Source organism: Mirounga leonina, unplaced genomic scaffold (assembly GCF_011800145.1).
Source record: "Mirounga leonina isolate KUSES-001 unplaced genomic scaffold, KU_Mleo_1.0 Mir_224, whole genome shotgun sequence".
NCBI lineage: Eukaryota > Metazoa > Chordata > Mammalia > Carnivora > Phocidae > Mirounga > Mirounga leonina.
The window spans coordinates 19259389-19281502 of NW_023270615.1; the positions used below are offsets into that span (position 1 = coordinate 19259389).

At 45.1% G+C, this 22114-nt stretch overlaps 1 protein-coding gene across 2 annotated transcripts in view; it reads right to left on the reverse strand.

Annotated features, from left to right (window-relative positions):
• The window catches only part of SPIN1 (spindlin 1), a 67512-nt gene that overhangs the window by 23427 nt on the left and 21971 nt on the right, over nt 1–22114 (reverse strand). Inside the window, exon 2 of one of the 2 annotated variants that reach the window (XM_035029223.1) lies at nt 15927–16136. In XM_035029223.1, the coding sequence (XP_034885114.1) occupies nt 15927–15978 (52 nt within the window). In that variant the 5' untranslated portion in view covers nt 15979–16136. Of the gene's footprint in view, nt 1–2264; nt 2622–15926; nt 16137–22114 lie in introns of those variants that run through there. The other variant, XM_035029224.1, reaches the window with a different exon arrangement.

Sequence of the window (22114 nt, forward strand, 5' to 3'; positions counted from 1 at the left end):
GGGTCCCGACGTGCCACAGCTCATTCCCAACACGGAGCGGCAGACTGGACCCCACACCCCCGTGGGCTATAACCAAACAACGTAAGTAACAGGAAAAATGTTAAAAGTGCTGTAATAAATAAGCTCAAATAGTTAAAGGAAGACACAAACGACACTTAAAAGAAAAAAAATGTGAAGAAAGGACAGGAATGAAACTGGTGGAAAACACAGGATCTGAAATGAATGAAGAAGAGCGGGATGTGGTGAACCGCAGACCAGACCCCACAGACACAAAGACCAGTGACGCTGTCCCCAGTGGCGGGGAACAGCGGGGACGGGAATGGCCTTGGTGGCCTGATGCACTGTGAACTGCACCCACAACAGAGAGGATGGTGTGGGAAAGAAGAAACAACTCTGGAAGGAGCAACGGCAGGTAAGTGCGCAAACACATGGCCAGCGAGCTCACCGACGCCAAAGACGACCACACCAGGGCACGTCCTAATCACGTTTCTGAAAATCAGCAACCAATAAAATACTTTTAAAACAGCCTGACAATGAAAGACGCATCAAATGTAGGGAAACAAAGGCAATACTGACTCCAGATTCATTGTCAGAAACTGCGGAGCCAGGACAGAAGACGGTGGGTGAACCCATGCACTGAGCACACATTCAGCCCAATGGAACGGAGAATCCCAGCAAACACAAACACGCCACACACACCAATTCGGAGACGAGACAGAAGGGATGGCACAGTGGCTAACACCACACGAGTTAACTTCAGGGCAAAGTTATAGAGGATCAAGACAACATTTCAAAATGGTAAGAGCCAATGAACCAAGAAGTCCCCACATTTAACCCCAGGCCGACTGTGTGGACCTGGTCCCAGAACACTGAAGGACACAAAGCAAAACCAGACAGCGCTGGCAGGAAGAATCACCCACAGTCCCAACCTGAACTCCCCTCTCGGTAACTGACTTAACACGCAGGTAGAAAATCGGTACAGACACGGAAGACCCGAACTCCACAAACAGCCAGCACGCACTTTTTCCCAGGTTCACATGAGACGTTCACCCAGTCACACCATCTGCTCCTCAGAACACAAACCCTCCATGTACTTAAAACCACCTGAAATCATAAGAAGTTTGTACTCTGGCCACATCAGAATTAAACCAGAAATAAATAATATCTGGAAATACCTGTGTTTTTGAAAATTAAACAACAATCTTCTAAAAGTCCATAGTCCAAAGACAAAATCACAATAAAACTTTGATCTTGAAGAAAAAATGGAAACACAATCCGTGGAATGCAGCAAACACAAGTACTTACTACAATGATCAAAATTCACATTGAGCAGCAAAAATAGACAAAAAACCTCCAACCACAAACTCGGTATGGTGGTTCCCCAGGCTGGAGGCTTGCGAGTTATCCAAATTTCTCTCTCCTTGGCCTTACATGAAAGTATGCGATTTAAACACACACTTCCTTACTAGTGTTACACTCACGATGATAAAGTTAAGTGAACAGGAAGAGAGATGGCCAACTGGTCTGCACCGGACGATCCATCACGGTTCCCAGGTGACGGCGCAGGGCCATCCTCGTTCTACACAGCCTGCACACAAACATGCAGTTGACTCAGGGACGATGGGAGAACACAGCCTGGAAGGAGAGCAGAGCTCCCTGAAGCACCGTGGAACATGGCGAGGCTTGGGCTGGAAGGATGAGGAGAGACGTGTACATAGACATGAAGGACTCGCTCAGGGTCTGCTGGGCCTGCCCCAGGCGTCAGCACGCCCTCCCCTCCCACACGGAGGACACCAGGGCAGGGTAGCTGACTCAGCATCTGGGCTGCTCCATCCCTGCATGCCAGGCAAAGCTCAGGCCCACAAGTCACCACATGTCCCCATGGAGTTCACTTCCCCAGCTGGAGGAGGACCCTGGCGGAAACCATCTTCTACTGATCACTCAAGAAACAACCCCTCCATGGTAGGAGTGCCATCAGACGAGCAGCGAACTGGTTATGAAATGATCCCAGAGCCACACGGAAGGAAGTGAAAGAACGGGTGTCCGCAAGGAAACCAAGGGAACACGGGAACAAGAGGCTACAAAGAGGGAAAGCCAAGAGCTCCTAAAAACTGAACGCCATGAACAGAGAGAACGTGCTGTTTCTGGTGCCACACCTTAACAAGCAAAAAGCTGAACTCGATGAAGAATCAACAACTCTCCTTTGATTGGTCAGAGACGTGAAGTCACAGGGCCAACGGCTGCTCCCCAAACCGGAGACTGACCTGCAGATGCGGACGATCACAGCTCAGCGGGCAGAAGTGTCTGCAGGAAGCAGGGCAGGAAACCCTGAACAGCAACTGCCCAGCGGCTGAGGCCTCAGTGTGGAGAAGGCTAGGACGAAGCCTCCAGCCACCAATCGTGCTGAGGGGACACAGGGCACCAATGCTTTGACAGGTTTCACCTCCAGGAACGCTGCCAGGTTCTCAGGGAAGATCAGACAAAAATCCCCTCCTGCTTCCAGTAGAGGGAGGGGAAAAGTACCCTTTTAGAAATACAACAAAGTATTCAGTTCTCAACAAGGCCTACCCTCAAGAGCTTAACCTCTGGGGTTTGTCTCAGCCCAGGTGGACTGAGGGAAGAGGAATTCAAAGTGCAGGTGGCGGGCCGTCCGGTCCCACAGAGGGAGGTGGTCAGCCTGTGGCCCAGACGCAGGAGAGCACGAGACCAAATCACAGCACTACAGGACGTGTGCTGCCCCCACACCCCATCGTCACTTTCTGGACGGCTCACAGAGTTCCTTCTACCTGGCATATCATGCCTTAAGCAAAAAAATTATACAGCACATTAAAAAGCAAACAACATGATGGTTTGATGAGACAGCAAGTATCCAAACTAGACTCAGATAGGATAGGGATGGTGGAATTATCAGACCAAGAATTTTAAGTAACTATCAATAATAAGCTAGGAGCTCTAGTGAAAAAAAGAAGACAACATGTGAGAAAAGATGAGTAATGTAAACAGAGAGGTGGAAATTATCAGAAAAAATTAAAAAGACACAGCAGAGATGAAAACATCATAAAGGAAATGAAGAATGTGTCTGGGGGACCCATCATGGAGAAAATGGAATCATGGGAAGTGCTTGATTAAAACCACAAAAAAGCAGGGAAAAGTGGAAGAGAAAAAAGGAAGAAAGCACAGGGCAAGGAACAGGAAACAGTAAGAAACCGGCCGACGTTAATCCAGCAATCACCAGAGGCCACTGAGGAAGAATCTCTGAGCTTCAGGACATGCCAACAGAAACCTCCAAACCTGAAAAGCAAAGAGAAAAAAGACAAAGACAGGAAAAAATCGGACTATCTAAGGACCATGGGACAACTACAAAGAAGTAACATGTACAATGGGAATGCCGGGAAGAAAAGGAGACAAAGAAACAGAATAAGTATTTGAAGCAATAATGACGGACAATTCCCCAAACTGAAGTTAGACACTAAACCAGAGATCCAGGAAGTCCAGAGAATGCCCAGCAGGATAAATGCCCCCAAACCACATACAAGGACAAAGAACAACTCCTGACAGAGCCAGAGGAAAAACACCTTACGTACAGAGGAACAGAGCAAAAATTACATCCAACGTCTCCTCAGAAAGCATGCACAGGGAGAGCGGACCTGAGATACCTAGTGTTGAGAGAAGATTAAAAACCTAGAATTTTGTATTCTGCTATCCTTCAAGAGAGAAGAAGACTTGCTCAAACAAGCAAAAGGTGAGAGAATTCGCTGCCAGGAGACCTGCACTATAACAAATGTGAAAAGAAGTTCTTCAGAGAGAAGAAAAATGATACCGCTGAGACACTCAAATTTACAGAAAGATCATCAGAGATGGAATCGATGACGATAAAACAAAAACTTCTATTTTTATTATTCTTAATAGAACTGGTAACACTTTTCAGAGTATTAGCAACAACGTATTAGATGATTATAGCTTACTTGTAAGTGAAGTGGATTAGTTATAAATGTGTCCTGCAAACTCTAGGGTAATCTCTTAAAAAAGTAAAAGAACGGGCGCCTGGGTGGCTCAGTTGGTTAAGCGACTGCCTTCAGCTCAGGTCATGATCCCAGGGTCCTGGGATCGAGTCCCGCATCGGGCTCCCTGCTCTGCGGGGAGCCTGCTTCTCCGTCTCCCACTCCCCCTGCTTGTGTTCCCTCTCTCGCTGTGTCTCTCTCTGTCAAATAAATAAATAAAAATCTAAAAAAAAAAAAAAAAAAAAGTAAAAGAACAAGGGCAATGAATAGAAAATAGTAACAAATACAGCAGATATTAATCCAATAATCACTTTGTCTAGTACACCAATTAAAATACCAAGACTGTCACAACAGAACAAAAAAACAAGACCATACTATACACTGTCCACAAGAAATCCACTTTATTTATTTTTTTTACCAGGCTAACCCATCCTCCCACCCCCCTCCTCTCTAGAACTCTGTTTTTCAGAGTCCATTGTCTCTCATGGTTCATCTACCCCTCCGATTTCCCCCAAAAAATCCACTTTAAAAATACATTTAGACTACAAGTAGAGGGAAGGAAAAAGATATACCATGCTAACACTGATCAAAAGAAGCGAGAGTAGCTATATTAATTTCAGAGAGATTCCAGAGCAAGGAAAGTCACCAGGGAAAAAGAAATACATTATGATAAAGCAATCAATCCTCTAAGAAGACATAACAATCCTTAATGCGTGTATCTAACAAAAGAACATCAAACTAAAGAAGGCAAAACTGTTAGAACTACAAAGAGAAACTGATGAATCCACTATCACAGTTGGATACTTCAATAACCCTCTATCAGAAATGGACAGATCTAGCAGGCAGAAAATCAGTGAGGACACAGTCAAACCCAACACCACCACTAATCAAATGGATGTAACTGACATCAACAGACCACTTTATGCAGCAACAGCAAACCACACATTCTTTTCAAGTTCCCATGAAGCATTCACCAAGACAACATTCTCTGGACCATAAAACACACCTTAATACACTTAAAAGAACAGAAATCCTGCAACTGCTCTCAAACCACAATAAAATCAAACTAATTTCAATAACAGAAAAATAGCTGAAAATCCCCAAATACTCGGAGATTAAACAACACACTTCTAAATACACAGTTGAAAGAAGAAACTGCAAGACAAATTAAAATATGTTTTGAACTAGATAAAAATGAAAATACAATTTACAAAATTTGTGGGATGCAGGGAAAGCAGTGCATAGAAAGAAATTTATAGCACTGAATGCATGTCCTGGAAAAGAGGAAAGATCTAAAATAAAAAATCTAAGCTTCCATCTTAGGAAACTAAAAGACGAAACCATATTAAATGCAAAGTAAGCAAAAGATGTTATAAAGATTGGGGATCCTGGGTGGCTCGGTGGGTTAAGCGTTTGCCTCTGGCTCAGGTCATGATCCCAGGGTCCTGGAATCCAGCCCTGTACTCCTTGGGGAGCCTGCTTCTCCCTCTCCCTCTGCCCACTGCTCCCCCTGCTTGAGCTCTGTCAAATAAATCTAAAAAAAAAAAAAAAAAAGCTGTTATAAAAATTTAACAGGAATCAGTAATATTTTAAACAAGAAATCAACAGCCAAAAATCAATGAAATCAAAAGCTCATTCTCTGAAAAGATCAAAATTGATAAATCTCTAGCCAGGATAACTAACAAGAAAGAGAGAAGACACAGATCACTAACAAGAAATCAAAGAGGAGATATCACTACAGACCACATATATAAGATAGATATGAGGAAAACTGATGAAAGACATCAAAGAACAACTATCTAAATGGAGAGATATTCCACGTTCACAAACAGACTCAATATTGTCAAGATGTCAGTTCTTCCCACGAGTGCCTGAGTGGCTCAGTCGGTTAAGCATCTGCCTTCAGCTCAGGTCACGATCCCAGAGTCCCAGGATCGAACCCCGCATGGGGCTCTCTGCTCAGCAGAGGGCCTGCTTCTCCCTCTGCCTCTGACCCTCCTCTCCTTGTTCTCTCTCTCGCTCGCTCGCTCTCACTTATTCTCTCTCAAATAAATACATAAAATTTAAAAAAAAAGAGAGAGAGAGAGAGATGTCAGTTCTTCTCAAGTTGATCTATAGATTCAATGCAATCCCAATTCAAATTGTAGCAAATTATTTTGTGGATATCAACGAACCAGTTCTAAAGTTTATAGGGAGAAGCAAAAAATCCACAACAGCCAACACAATATTGAAGGAGGAGAACAAAGCTGCAGAACTGACACTACCTGACTTTAAGACATACTACACAAAGCTACTCATCAAGACAGCAAGGTACTGGCTAAAGAATGGACAAACAGATCAAATGGAAAACCCTAAAAAGATCCACACATAGCTGATCTTTGACAAAGGAGCAAAGGCAATACAACGGAGAAAAGATAGTCTTTTTAAATGAGTGGTGCTGGAATAACTAGACATTCACCTGCAAAAAAATGAATTTAGACACAGACCTTACATCCTTCACAAAAATTAACTTAAAATGGATTATAGACCTAAATGCAGAGTGCAAAACTGTAAAACTCCTAAAAGTTAACACAGGGAAAAATCCAAATGACCTTGGTTACACTGAGGACTTTTTAAGATAATACAACGGCACAATCTATGAAAAAAGTGAATTGATAAGCTAGATTTCATTAAAATTAAAAACTTCTGCTCTGTGAAAGATACTATCAAGAAAACGAGAAGCTGGTGTACGTGCTTGGCTGAGGAGCCAATGGGGCGAAGCTACCATGTGTGGGATTATGACTGAACACCTCTAAGTCAGAATCCTGCCCAAGCAGAACGATACGGCAGCACCAAGGAGCCTCGGTCGGCCTGAGATAACCAGTCCCCCACTGTCCCCACCAGCAGGCCATCAAGCTTAGGGACCAGGGTGTGGTGCAGAGAGCCCCTCGTGCCGGGAAACGGGGCATGGCTGAAAAGGGGGCCACCCCCTCACCAGTCATGCAATGCACATTTGTGGGGTACCTGGTACTAAACCATTCATAGACGACCTGCTTCTAGGTCAGGGTTTCGTACATAGGAGAGCAGCTCCCTCGCTGCGATCTATTGAAAGTCAGCCCTCGACACGGGGGTTTGTAATTCAAAAATAAATACATAATTTTTTTAATAAAGGGAAGACAACCAGAAGAAGAAAATACCTGGAAAACATATCTGATGAAGGACCGTTATCCAAAATACATAAAGAACTCTTAAAATTCAACAAGAAAACCACCTGATTAAACATGGGCCAAAGAGCTTACCAAAGAACAGACAGAGATGGCAAAAAACATGTATGAAAAAATGCTCTACACATCATGTCATCAGGGAAATGCAAACTAAAAACAATGAAGATACCACTACACATCTAATAGAATAGCCAAAATCCAGAACGCTAAACACGGGAGAGGATATACAGCAACAGGAACTCTCATTCATGGCTGGAGGGAATGCAGACTGGCGCAGCTGCGATGGAAGACAGTTGGGTGGTTTCTTACAAACCATACTCTTACCATATGATCTAGCAATTATGGTCCTTGGTATTTACCCAAAGAAGTTGGAACCAGTCCACACAAAAGCCTGCCCATGGATGTGTACAGCAGCTTTATTTATAATTCCCTAAGCTTGGAAGCAACCAAGATGTCCTTTAGTGGGTGACTGGATAAAGTATGGTACACCCACAAATAGAATATTACTCAGTACTGAAAAGGAACAAGCTATCAAGTCATGGAAAGACATGGAAGAACCTTAAGTGCACACTGCTAAGTGAAAGAAGCCAATCTGAAAAGGCTACATAGAATTCCAACTCTAGCACATTCCAAGAAAGGCAAAACTATGGATACAGTAAAAGGTCAGTGGCTGCTAGGGGTTAGGGGGAGAGAGAAATGAATACCTGAAGACTAGGGGATTTTTAGGAAGTAAAACTACTCTGAATGATACCAGAATGGTGGATTTGAGTGATTATACATTTGTCAAAACCCACAGAATGTACACCACCAAGAGTGAACCTTAAGACATCTTAACAATGGACTCTGGGTAATCACAATGTGTCCAATGTAGGTGCATCAACTGTAACAAATGTACTATCTGGTGGGGGCTGTTGCTAGTATGGGAGGCTGAGGGGGAGGGCACCAGGGGTACATGAGAAGCATACATTCTGCTCATTTTTGCTGTGAACTTAAAACTGCTTTAAGAGGGGCGCCTGGGTGGCTCAGTCGTTAAGCGTCTGCCTTCGGCTCAGGTCATGATCCCAGGGTCCTGGGATCGAGCCCCGCATCGGGCTCCCTGCTCAGCAGGAAGCCTGCTTCTCCCTCTCCCACTCCCCCTGCTTGTGTTCCCTCTCTGACTATCTCTCTCTCTGTGTCAAATAAATAAATAAAATCTTTAAAAAAAAAAAAAAAAGCTTTAAGAAAAATAAAGTTCTGGGGCGCCTGGGTGGCTCAGTTGATTAAGCGTCTGCCTTCAGCTCAGGTCTGATCTGAGGGTCCTGGGATCGAGCTCCACATCAGGCTCCACATCGGGCTAAGCAGGGAGTCTGCTTCTCCCTCTTACTCTGCCTCTCCCCCTGCTTGTGCTCTCTCTCTCTCAAATGAATAAAGAAAAAAAATCTTTAAGAAAAATAAAGTCCTTTTTTAAAGTCCTTTTAAAAAAAAATAAAGAAGTACTAGACGTATTCTTTCATCATCAACACTGAGCTAGACAACCAGAAAGCAAATACCTGCAAAGTGGAGGTAAAATGACTTTGAACCCAGACTTCCAAACCCAGCTAAATTGCCAATTGAGGGTATAGACATTTACCTTCACATATGGGCTCAAAAATTACATCTCCCACAAATATCTGGAAGTTACTAGAGGATATTCTTCAGAAAACGAGACAGATAAGATTCATAAATACACAGGATCCAAGAAACCACAGACATAAGCTAGGACTGCAGAGTCCAGCATGACTTCTGTGACGGAGGCTGAGACCCATGTAAATGCAAACAGGCCAGGGACTTAAGGAAAGTCCTCTCCCAGAAGCTGGCACCACACAGTGGCAAGTGTAAGAAATAACTCCTATCACAAAGTAACTCTGACTTTAAAAGAGCTTTTGGGCGCCTGGGTGGCTCAGTCGTTGGGCGTCTGCCTTCGGCTCAGGTCATGATCCCAGGGTCCTGGGATCGAGCCCCGCATCGGGCTCCCTGCTCAGCAGGAAGCCTGCTTCTCCCTCTCCCACTCCCCCTGCTTGTGTTCCCTCTCTCGCTGTGTCTCTCTGTCAAATAAATAAATAAAATCTTTGAAAAATAATTGACTAAAAAAAAAGAGAGAGCTTCTAAAAGCGGAAGAAAATCAGGGGAGAAAAGAACAGAAAAAGGAAGGCCAAAGAGGTCTTACAGGACAGGACGCGATATTCACCTCACACATGAAACTACACTGAGACTCCTTCCTTGCCCATCTGATGACATACTGCAGCAGCAAGACTGGGAGAGAGACACACTAACATACTGCCTGCTGGTAAGAGGGCAAGATGGCACAAAGCCCACGAATACCTCACAGAATTAAATATGCATTTAAGATGTGATTCAGTTCTCCTTCTAGAAATCCATCCCAATGGCAACACACTGGCAGGACAAAAGGACAAGCCTATTCATTGCAGTCATCATGTCTAATACAGAAGAGTAGAAACAACCTTAATGTCCAAGTAGCTGGTCTCTGAACAAATGAGTATGAATACCATTCAGCTGTAAAGAGTGGGAAGGAGGCGCTCCACATACTGCTGAGGAGAGGTCACCAACAAACACTGTTCAGTGGAAAAGCAGCAGAGGAATAGGTAGGTGTGTATATATTCACTGCGCCCTGATGTCAGTTTGTCATTGAAAGTGGGTGGCATCACTCATCTGAGGATCAAAGATTTTCCAGTAGAAAACAGAACAAGATCCTTTACTAGGTACTACATCTATTTGTTGATTTAAATGTGCAAAGAAATAGAACCATAATTTATAAAATAAACTGTTTTATGACTCACAAAAGTTATTTAAGCTGTACTAAACCGAAATGGCTAAGAAAAACTACATTCCCTCAAACTCATTCAGAAGCTCATTCAGAGACGTATGTTCCAAAACACTCATGCTTCCTTTCACTGTACCTCGCTTTACTGTGCTTTGCAGATACCACGCTTTTTACTAACTGAAGCACCAAGCAAGTCTATCAGCATCATTTTTCCAACAGCATTTGCTCATTTCGTGTCTCTGTGTCACATTTTGGTAATTCTCACAATATTCCGAACGTTTTCATTATTACAATATTTATTACAGTGTTCTGTGACCAGTGCTTGCAACTCACTGAAAGCTCAGATGATGGTGAACATGTTTTAGGAATAAACTTTTTTAATTAAGGTATATACATTGTTTTTTAGACATAATGCTACTGGGGTGACTGGCTGGCTCAGTCGGTAGATCATTTAATTCAATCTCAGGGCTGTGAGTTCAAGCCCCACGTTGGGCATGGAGCTTACTTTAAAAAAAAGGGGGGGGGGTGCCTGGATGGCTGAGTCAGTTGAGCATCTGAGTCTTGGTTTCAGCTCAGGTCAAGATCTCACGGTGGTGGGATCAAGCCCCGTGTCGGGCTCCATGCCCAGTGGGGAGTATGCTTGAGATTCTCCCTCTCTCTCCTCTGCCTGTCTCCCTGCCCCCACTCATGCACTCTCTCTCTCTAAAATGGATAAATAAATCTTTGAAAAAATAGACAGGTAGACTGCAACAGAGTGTAAACATAACTCTTATACACACAGGGAAACCAAGAAATTCATCTGACTCATTCCACTGCAATATTTGCATTATTCTGGTGGTCTAGAACCAAACCTACAACAGCTCCCAGACATGCCTTAAGCTGTTCATTTCAGAGGGCTCAGATTTTCCAAAGATAAAGACCCTGTCTGTTTCAGCGCCTCGTTTAGATTCGGAATCCTCGCCAATCTCGTCCACACCACACCAAGTGCCTCCAACCCTACCAACTCACTCATTCTTCCCTGTGAACAGCTCTGCCTCTTGTGAAATCTCCCGGGGAGGCCATCAAGAGCACTGTGTCCCTGCCGCTGAGCAAATCGGACAAGCCCAGTTTTGTGTGAGCAGAAGTGGCCTCTGGTGGGGAGGCTTCAACAGACATAAAGCTACAGGACAGTAAGGGAGAAATCAGGAATTCTGAGGGTTAATAGTCTTCTCCTACAGGTAGGAAATCTGAAAACCCATCTTTAGAGAAAACACCCAAAAATACTGACCCTTAGAGGCCTCAATCATGTAACTAAAGTCCACCAGGCGCCACTTACACATGCAGCTTCCAGCCAACTCCTCTGTGCATCGCTGGGGGATCCACCTCAGATCTGAGGAAATGTGAAGAAAACCTCTCCTCGGTGCCCCGGGAAGATCCACCTCGGATCTCAGGAAATGTGAAAACCTCTCCTCTGTGCCTCTCTGGAGGGTCCACCTCGGATCTCAGGAAATGTAAAGAAAACCTCCCAAACTGACTAAAAAGCAAACAGACACAAAGACACTCCTAACAGGCCAAGCTAATTCAAACAAGTCTTTTTAAAAATACAATTTATAGCCTCAGAAGTATAAGCTACTTGCACCTATGAAATAATATGAAAAAAAGTGAGCTCACAGAAGAAACAAAATGCTCACTTAAGAAATCTTCTTAGGGCACCTGGGTGGCTCAGATGGTTAAGCGTCTGCCTTCGGCTCAGGTCATGATCCCAAGGTCCTGGGATCGAGTCCCGCATCAGGCTCCCTGCTCCTTGGGAGCCTGCTTCTCCCTCTGCTTCTCTCTCTCTCTCATGAATAAATAAATAAATCTTTAAAAAAAAAAAAAAAAAAGAAATCTTCTTAAAAGGTTGGAAAATAAAGTCAGTAAACCTCCTAAGAATGAGAAAAAGGAAATGAGTAATTGGAGAAGTTTAGGAAAAAAAACAGAAAGACCAGCCTAAGCAGCAGATGTCCCAGCAGGGTGCATTCCAGGGAGAAGAGGAAATGAGCACCAAAGAAGGAAGGACGGACCTACCACTGAAAAGCCCAAGCACCGAGTGAAAAAGACCCATTCAGCCACTCACTGTCATGTTTCCCAGCATATGAAAAGTCCAGCCCAGAAGTTTTCAGGGGGGAAGGAGAAACCAGTGGACACACACCCAGATGCAGAAACAGCATCCAACTCCCTCAAACAGCAACACTGGGGTCTCAAAGACAAGGAATGGAGCAATGCCTGGAGAATTCTGAATGAAAAGTTATTTCCAACTTAGAACCTTTTGCCCCACTGAAGACTGAGCAGGAGAAAAGAATGAAGACAATATTGATGCAAGATTTCAAAAAGAACCTCATCTAGGTGCACTTTTGGAAAACTGTATCAGAGACAACTTCAAACGGGCAGAAAAGTAGAGAATATTACCGACCACACATTCCACTTACCACTTTAAAGATTTTTATTTATTTATTTATTTGAGAGAGAGCATGAGTGGCAGGGGCGGGGAGTGGGGGAAGGATGGGGCAGAGGAGAGGGAGAAGCAGGCCCTCCACTGAGCAGGGAGCCTGACGAGGGGCTCAATCCCAGGACCCCAGGATCACGACCTGAGCCAAAGGCAGACACTTAACCGACTGAGTCACCCAGGCGCCCCGCCCCTCCACTTGTCACTTTAACCATCAACTCATTCACCATCTGCTCTGGAAGCTTCTTGACGCTGTACAAGCTTTTCCTAGGCAAGAGTGCACACCGAAATAGGGAGGGCATGGCAACCAGAAACAAGGAGAATCCAGCTACAGAGAGGAAACAGGAATTCCAAGGATGACAGCATGGCCGTGGGGTGGTAGGACGCAGCTCAGAGAACAGGGCCGAAAGCACTAGAAGAGTCCCCAAGGAGCCGCAGACAGATGGGCCATCTATGGTGTCTGCCACGTGGCATATTACACTAACAGGTCTATAAAGCTGTGAGGACTGTTCAAGAGACTTCAAGCTGCAAAGAAATTTAAGCAAACAGAAAAAAAATTGAGAAATCTCTTAACTCCAGGAAAAACAAATAAACAAAAAAAAAAAAAAAAAGAGAGAGAGAAAGTCATCGCCCTGCCTTCCTTGGTTCAGCACTGTCAGAGTCAAGAGAAATCTGTCTACTCGTATTATCTACAAATGGTGAAGGTAAACCACAGAAGGGACAGAGTGCCTGCTTTTTGTTATAAGTCTTTGGCACTACTTGACATTTTCAACAATGAATTTTTATTAATTTGATAAAAATAAAATCAAGGTTTTAAAAATATTTGAATACAGCAAAACCAGTTGCTAAATCAGAGCGTTAGGTACATGCACATGTATTATTACTATTCCCCGTACCTATCTGCATGATTCAAGTATGTCATAAGAAGAGAAAAACTGCAACCCTGGATAAACCAGTAAAAATGGAGGCTAACTCTAGGGGAAAAAACACATGAAAAATGTTGTGCCATATAATAGGACTTGCTGTCCATCATTTGGTGTATATAAATTACTATTTTAGTAACCAATTTAATTCCAACATAGTTCTATAGATAAGCCTAACTTATTTTAAATAGAAATGCCTAATATGTGGAACTAGATATATAAAAGCATGCAAGCATTCAATCTCGAGTTTTTACTGATCACCCTCGCTCTATGTCACACAGAACTCAGTACTAGGGACTGCCTCGTGATCTATTTATCGCTGTGGCACTTTTAAGGCAGGGCCTCAAATTCCTCACCCTCCTCCCATCGAGCACAGTACACCTCCCTCCCTCGACCCTGGGCTGGCAACGCAGCACACGTCGGCCCGTGTGAGCCCCAAGGCTCCAGGCTCCGCCAGGAGGACCTCGCAGCTGTGCCTGTTTCTCTGGAGACACTCGCGCGGGGGGCTGTCATGGTGGTCCAGCTGCCCAGACGCCCAGGGAGGAGGAGGAGGGTCCCTCCGTTTTCTCTCCAGGCACAGCTGAGCCACTGCACCAATGCTGGAATGCCCACCCAGGCTTCTCCTTGCAGGAGAAAAAGAAAACCCCCTTTTGGGTGAATTTTATTTGTAAATTACATGCGTAACTGACAAGAGCCTTGGTCTATGTTAATAGGAAGAATGATTTAAGATAATTTCATAAACCATACTGATCAAGGGATCAGCAATCTTCCTAAAATATGATCTATCAAACAACAGTGGGAAACAAGTGACCCCACAGTCTCGTGTTAAAGTATCAAACAATGGGCCGACGAGAACTTACAGAGTACCCGCTTTGTCTTTAGCTCTACAGAAGTGTGGAGGACGAAGAAAATATAAAATGAGAGTACGGACTAGGATTAACAATCTCTCCCTTAAGAGCAACAGCATCTCTTGGTTTAGATCCTTCGGGCACTTACACCACATGACACATCAGTGTAATCTGCTCACTCACTCTCCTGATGACAAGGACTCAAAATCAATGAAGAAAACAGGAGTGCTAAATTTGGAATGGTGTGCATAAAAAGAAATCTGGAAAATGAATTACTATTCCCAATGAAAAACGTGGGAGGTTTCACCGATCAACAAAAAAAACGACAGTCGGTTAAGCGTCTGCCTTCGGCTCAGGTCATGATCCCGGGGTCCTGGGATGGAGCCCCGCATCAGGCTCCCTGGTCAGCTGGGAGTCTGCTTCTCTTGCACGCGCCCCCTCTGCCCCTCCCCACCACTCGTTTTCTCTCTCTCTCTCTCAAATAAATGTCTTAAAAAAAACAAAACAAAAACTTGACAGCAATTTTCGCAATTAACAATAAAATTAAAAATATTTTATTGTAACTAGTATGATCAACGATAACAATGCTTTTTTGTAGAACAGCTATAATGTGCCAGGCACCCAGCTGATTTATTTATTTAATTTATTTTATTTATAAAATTTATTCCTCCTAATAAGCTCAGCACACCCCTGTTTAGGTGATAAAAACCAAGGCTCGAGAAGATGTGTGGTGTGCCTGTGTCTATGTGGCTGAGAGGGCCGGGATTTGATAATACACTTGCAGATGGCTTATGCTTCAGTCTGTCATCTCTGGCCCAAAGTAATCTTCTGACAAACCCTAAACAGTGAAATCAATATTACCTTTACAAAAAAGGAGCTAAAATAAAAGACATAATGGGTACTCAAAAATCTGAATCCCTGTGGCTCTTCTACAAAGAATTCCAAATACTACCTTAATAAATGTAAGAAATAGTACTAAATCAAACAGCAATCATTTCTGTAGAATTATTAGTTTTACCAGCATAATTCTCAGATTCATTTATCAGAGTCTTAAAATGCTATGACAGACTTTTTTCAACATTTTAATGTATTTCTGAATGGAGAGGAACTTAAGTCCTAAAGAAAATACCACTTACCTATTTCACAGTGTAGCCTATTTACCTTTGTTTGTGGGGTGGGTAAAAATCATGCAAAGTCTAACCTTCTATTCTAGTTGTATTAGCTGTGTGCCACAAAAGTAAGAATCCATTTCTATTAAATATTTATTTCATTTCTATCCATTTCATTCCAATAAAGTTCTTTCAAACAAACACAAAAAAGCTTTTTTCCTTAAAATCACTATAAATACCCTAAGTCTCATACTGCTCTAGTCAAATCACCTTCGCTTCTTTCAAAAAGAAATAATAAATCCTTCATTTCTTATAATCCCATTAGGTAGGTGTTTACAATTCACTTGCTAAATTTAATGGACATCTGTAACTTGCTAGAAGGTGAAAGACTACAGAAAAAATATGAACATTGTCCCTGCCTTTTAAAAAAGGAAGCTCTTTTTTCCCATGTATGTGTACGGAGTAGTGGAAAGCACACAGCTTTAAGAACAGCAAACCACTAGGAACCATGCGAAAGTATTCCTGGGTTTTAGCAACATTTCACACTTACTAAAAAACACAGGGACCGCACCGCCTACCTGCATCCGCTCTGGACCGCTGGCCAGGTGTCTTCCCGAATGGGGTCTTCATTCATCTGTATTTAAGTGAGCAGCACAGCTGCTGGACTAGGGTGAAAATTGAATACTCTCCGATTTGAAACTTTTCACAGAATCTCAATGTTCTTGTTAATCCATCATCCAAGTGCCTCTTTTACAAGTTCAGCAAAAACATGTGAAATCATAAGGACTCTGTAAAACAGTGAAGTGATAGTTCATTACTAGAGCGTCATCATAAGAGCAAAACTACCCAAGTGAGCCACCAACTAACATAAAATTTTAAACACGACATCCGCTTCAGAGTGCTTTGCCCAGAAGCAATTAGCCTTATTTCCGCAGGCCTGGGCGCCAAGGGCAGCACCACTCCCCAGAGGCCACGGGGAACACCACACCGCGTCTGCCTCCTCCACGCACCCCGGGACCCATTCTGCCGCCAACATCAGTAAAGGGCGGACGCCGGGGTGTTCGTGAAGATGGACCCTGGCCATGGCCCGTATCTCCTCGATGGGACACGAAGACCCAGCCCACAGGGGCGGTGGTCCTGGGGAGGAAGGGTACCAGCACGGCTGCAGTGGGGGCAGCACGGGAACCAAGTTCGGGTCAGAACCACGGCTGGGCGCCAGGTCAACAGGCCAGCAGCGGAGGCAAGAGAAAGGAGCACAGCCAACAAGACTGAGGTGCCCTGTCCGCTCCCAGAGGAAAAGATCAGTAAGTCCCACACCCATGCAAAAGTAAGGTCATCTTAGGGAAGCAGTTTATCCTCTCAGCCAAGTTTGATTCCAGTTCCAGTCCACATAGTAATACATATGTAATACACAGTCTCATAAAACACGAAAACGCCTGGGGCAAATCCCATTGAACCCAGGACTGCTCTAGGCTGGGCGTATTCAGCCTTCATGCAACCACCGCCTGTGTTCACAGATGTAAGAACTAAAGGCAGTGTTGATTAATTTTCGAGACAAAAATGTAACAAAATAGAATGATTTAAAAAGCATAATTAGTTGGGGAGAGAAGAATCCATTTAACCAATAAAAATTCTTAACTATATAAAACTTTTTATTATTCAAGGGAGATAGACTTAGAAATGACCAGATCTTAAGAATTCATGCATTCAGTAAGTATCCAGGGTGCCCCCTTTGGGGCTCAGGAAGGAGGGGGACGGTGCAAGCCTCAGCCAGGAGCAGCACCTCTTCTGGACGCGGCCTTCCCCTGCGAGGTTCCAGTACTCTGTGGCCTCACTGTTCAAGGCCTGAGGAGCCCACACCGAGGCTGCCTGACACGTGGCTGCCACCCATCTCCCGAGTCCACCCACAGCCACTGGAGCCTCGCTCCCCGACCCTGTTCAGCACCAGCCACGCCACCTCCCTCAGCAACTCATCCACACGACTCCCCCTGCCCTGTGGGGCCCTGCCTTCTGGAAGGCAGAATGCCGCTGGGCACCCCCCCACACACACAGCTCCCCACCCTGCCGGTCCACACAGCCACAGCGTGGCCTGACATCTTGATCTCCGGCCGCCTGAGGACCCTGTGCCCGCTCTCCTCCTCTGCACCACCATTCTCACCACGTTCTTGGCAACAATGCCCCTGCAACTTGCCCCTCAGGTCTCTGACACCCTCCTTTCAAGCCACCTGCTCCCCACCCCCGCCAATGAACTCCAGGGTCACAGCCTGCACCTTCTCATCACCAAGGACTACCACACGTCCAGAATCCTCGTTCCAAGCACCTCAACTCAAACCGCCTCCGATCGTCCCCCTTCCCTTACCCGGCCACTCGCACCCCACACTTCCCTGCTGCAACCGTTACCTCTCTCTGTGGCCTCACCCCTGTGGCACTGTCCGTGGTCTTCCTCAGGGACTAACTGCCCTCCTAACTGCTCTGACTCTTCGGACATCAACCACGACAGTACTCCCCTGCTTTCCTCCATTTTCTTACCCTTCTTGTCCTGTCACCTTGGTGGCAAAACCCTGACCCAACTCCCTGCCTACAGTGCCCACAGCTTATAGGCATGGCCAGCCAGTTTTTGACCTCCCGCCTCAAGTGAGCAGGCAACAGCGGTCCGCGCCATGGGCAGGCAGGCTGCCATCTGCCAGGGGGACAGCCCCGCACAAGAGAGGACAGCTCACCCTCGCACCACCTGACCCTGACAGCGCCCTCCACGCTCCCCTGCCTTCCCACCAGAGCATTCTCGGCAGCGCTCGACAAACGATGCACCATCTCCCAAATGGACAACATCCCCCAACTCCTGGTGCTCGACACAAAGCCGCCTCCAAGACTGAGGAATAGTCTAATCTGCACAAGTACCAATGTACCCTAGCCTAGTGAACTAAACTGGTTCTGTAACAGGAGAAACCCAGCTTCCTGAAGCGTGCGGCCTTCTCCCGGTGAGGCTTCCTACTGCACACCCATCACCGCGGGGGGCCGGGATGAACCTGTCCGGCCTGTTCTACTTTTAAACAGTGCAAGGCACAGGTTGAAGGAAGAGCTGCAGTGAGAGAGGCTGAATAATCTAAGAATGCAAAATGTGAGCTCAAAGTCCTTGCCCATTTCTGAGATGCAGTTAATATTCCAACTGCCTCATCTTACCGATGCCTGTGAGTCCATAGACAAAGGGGGAGCCCGAGCAAGGGGCAAACACGACCCAGTGCTGACCAACGCACCCCTGGCTTTGCTCTGTTCCTACAGCTGCCATATGATGCTTCGAGAAACTTCCCCAGAACAAATCTCACTCTTTTGACTGGAAAGAGAAAAACTTAACTTGTTCAAAAAACACTTTTAAACATACTTTTACCTTAAGTTACTCTATTAAGTGGTTAATTTAGTCAACAAGACAAAGCGAAGATGAATTTTTCTTAAAAAAACTGTAAATGCTGACATTGTAAAATCGCATTATTTCTAGGAGAGTGGGAATTACTAAAGACTGTTCAAGTATTACAGAAAACGCTGTCATGGGCCACAGAAAGGCAGGCCTAGGTTTGCAGAGGCCCGAAGGCCGCGGCCGTCACGAGGGCGAGGGCAAGGGCACCACAGCGCCACGGCGCCACGTGGCTTTCGGCTGCGGGGCCACCTGAGCCAGCGCCCCTCACGTGAGCCAGGCGCTCCTCGTGGCCCCCGGGGACGCCGTTCCTCACACAGCATGGTCAGAAAGGCTTCCCCAAGCCTCTGCACTTCATCCCAGGGGACAGTGAGCACAGGTGACCCGAGACCCACACACGAGCGGCGCCACTCCCCCAAGGTCCACGTACGGCTCCAGCCTGAGACTAACGGAGCCCAGACCAGCGGAGAAATTCAAGGACACTGTGGCATTACCACTGGCCCCTCACACACACTTGGGACGCTGGGTGGCACACCCAAATATGGTCACTCTCAGGAAACACATACAGAGATTTCTAGAACCAGACGGCCATGAGGGCTGCAAGTGAATTTCAAATGGTTCAGGAAAGAAAATGAAATACACATACACACAATAAAATGAAAACTGCAAACTACTAATTCTTGAATCTAAATGAGGGGCATACTAATGCTCTTTGAACTCATATTTCAATTTGAAGCTTTTCACAATAGAAAGTTGGAGAAGAAAAGATCCTGGATTTTCCTCTGCTAAATCCACCTTTACTAAACACGGCCAGGCTTGCAATTTTGCTAAACAATCTTTAAAATGTGTCATTAGTTTAGTGTTCAAACTCGAAATTCTCCTTCCATAATAATCTTAAAGGGGACGAGACTCTCACAGACGGTTTCACAGAAAAACAATGTCCCAAGGCGCACTCTGTGCGTCACAGCCGCTGCCCGCGCATCTGCTCAGACACCTCACGGCCACCAGGAGGTACACGCAGGGACCAGGCTGCAGCATGGGCAGACCGCAAGGAGCACCGCCGAGATAACTTCCTATGTTAACAGTAAACACGTACATTGTTCCCATAAAGGAAGAGCGCGCCACAAAATTCAATGCCACTAAACGCTATTTCCAGAAAGCGTAAGAAATGAGCGCTTCCACATTTCAGATATAAACAGATTACATACCAAAGTATTTGCGGCCAGCTGTTATCATCAAACAGTGCTAGTTATAAAAAGGAAATAAATCTCCAAAACTGTTTAAGCAAAGATGTTAAGTCCTGAAGAGGTCTCCACACCTGGGCCACCACCAGAAAAGTACAGGGGTGCTAACGGCCAAAACACGTCCAGTGTGCGCTGAAGTCTGGGTTGCTAGTAAGTTGTCTGAAAGCTGTTGTCACAGATGGTTCCACATGGTGGGACCACAGACACTTACGTGAAAAACGATATACAGCTAAAATCTGAACAGGACTAAATACTAAATAACATTCTTAATTACAATGTTATAGTTATAAGGAAAAATATCCCTATTATAAGAAGTGTCATGCCGTCTGCAATTTACTGCAAACTTTCAAACGGCTCAACAAAAAAACGTTAGCGCAGTAAAATATTAGTGAATGGATCTCAACGGAGAGTATACGATATAACTCAGCTACAGTTTCAACTTTTCTGTGTGTAGAAAATTTCATTTAAAAAGTCTCAGGAAGGGGCGCCTGAGTGGCTCAGTGGGTTGAGCGTCCAACTCGGTTTCACCTCAGGTCATGATCTCAGGGTTGTGACTCAAGTCTCCGTCGGGCTCCGCTCTGGGTGTGGAGCCTGCTTGGGATTCTCTCTCTCTCTTCACTGCCCCTACCCCCCTGTGCATGTGCACATGCACACTCTCTCTCTCTAAAATGAATAAATAAAATCTCATTAAAAAAAAACAAAGTCTGGGGGCGCCTGGGTGGCTCGGTCGTTAAGCATCTGCCTTCGGCTCAGGTCATGATCCCAGGGTCCTGGGATTGAGCCCCACATCGGGCTCTCTGCTCAGTGGGAAGCCTGCTTCTCCCTCTCCCACTCTCCCTGCTTGTGCTCCTGCTCTTGCTACCTCTGTGAAATAAATAAATAAAATCTTAAAAAAAAAAAAAAAGTCTAGGGAGGGTGCCTGGGTGGCTCAGTCGGTTAAAGGTCTGCCTTCAGCTCAGGTCGTGATCCCAGGGTCCTGGGATCGAGCCCCGCATCAGGCTCCCTGCTCAGCGGGGAGTCTGCTTCTCCCTCTCCCTCTGTTGCTCCCCCTGCTTGTGTGCGTACGCGCGCGCGCTCTCTCTCTCTGTCAAATAAATAAATAAATAAAATCTTTAAAAAAAAAAAGTCTGGGGAAAAAAATAGCAGAGGGAGGAGAAAAGGCAAGTTTGGACCTGGTGATGACACAGGTTTTTGCAGATGCTCAAAGATCTGTAATTTATTTTCTAAGATGTGACTTTTTAAAATCGATTAAAAAAGACAGCAAAGGGGGTGCCTTGGTGGCTCAGCTGGTTAACCGTCTGCCTTCGGCTCAGGTCATGATCTCAGGGTTCTGGGATCAAGTCCTGCTTCAGGCTCCTTGCTCGGCAGGAAGCCTGCTTCTCCCTCTGCCTGCCGCTTCCCCTGCTTGTGCTCGCTCTGTCAAATAAATAAATAAAATCGTTTAAAAAATTAATTAAAAACTAAAAATTTTTTTAAAATTAAAAAGCAAAATATTTGTAATTCCTAAATCTAGATGGGGAACATACAAATGTTCAACTGCCTATTTCAACTCTTCTATATGCTTGGAATTTTTCACAATAAAAAGAGAGAAAAAGAATCAATGGTTTTACTTTGTAAATCTAGAAAGAAACCCACTGGAGTACAACTGAGAACCTTCCTAGGTTTACTGGAAATTTACTTCCTAGAATTTACTAGAAAGTCCAATGGAGGGGTACCTGGGTGGCTCAGTCAGCTGGGCAGCTGGCTCTTGATTTCAGCTCAGGTCATGAGATGGAGCCTCACACTGGGCTCCACTCAGCACAGTCTGCTTGAGGATTCTCTCACCCTCTGCCCCTTCCCCCTGCTCGCCCGAGCTCTCTCTCCCTAAATAAATAGATTAATAAATAAATAAATCTTTAAAAAAAAAAGAAAAGAAAAGAAACTCCAATGGATGGCCCCTAAAGACAACATTACAGAGGCCTCTACTGCAGGCTGTCCCCTTTGGTTCAAACCTCAAAATTAAAATGAAGGGCTCAATATGAATAAAGTGCTGTTGATTACCCAGGGTTTGGCTATAATACCAAGTGGACATCGGAAGGCCTCCAGAATCCCAAACTCTCATATACCAATATAA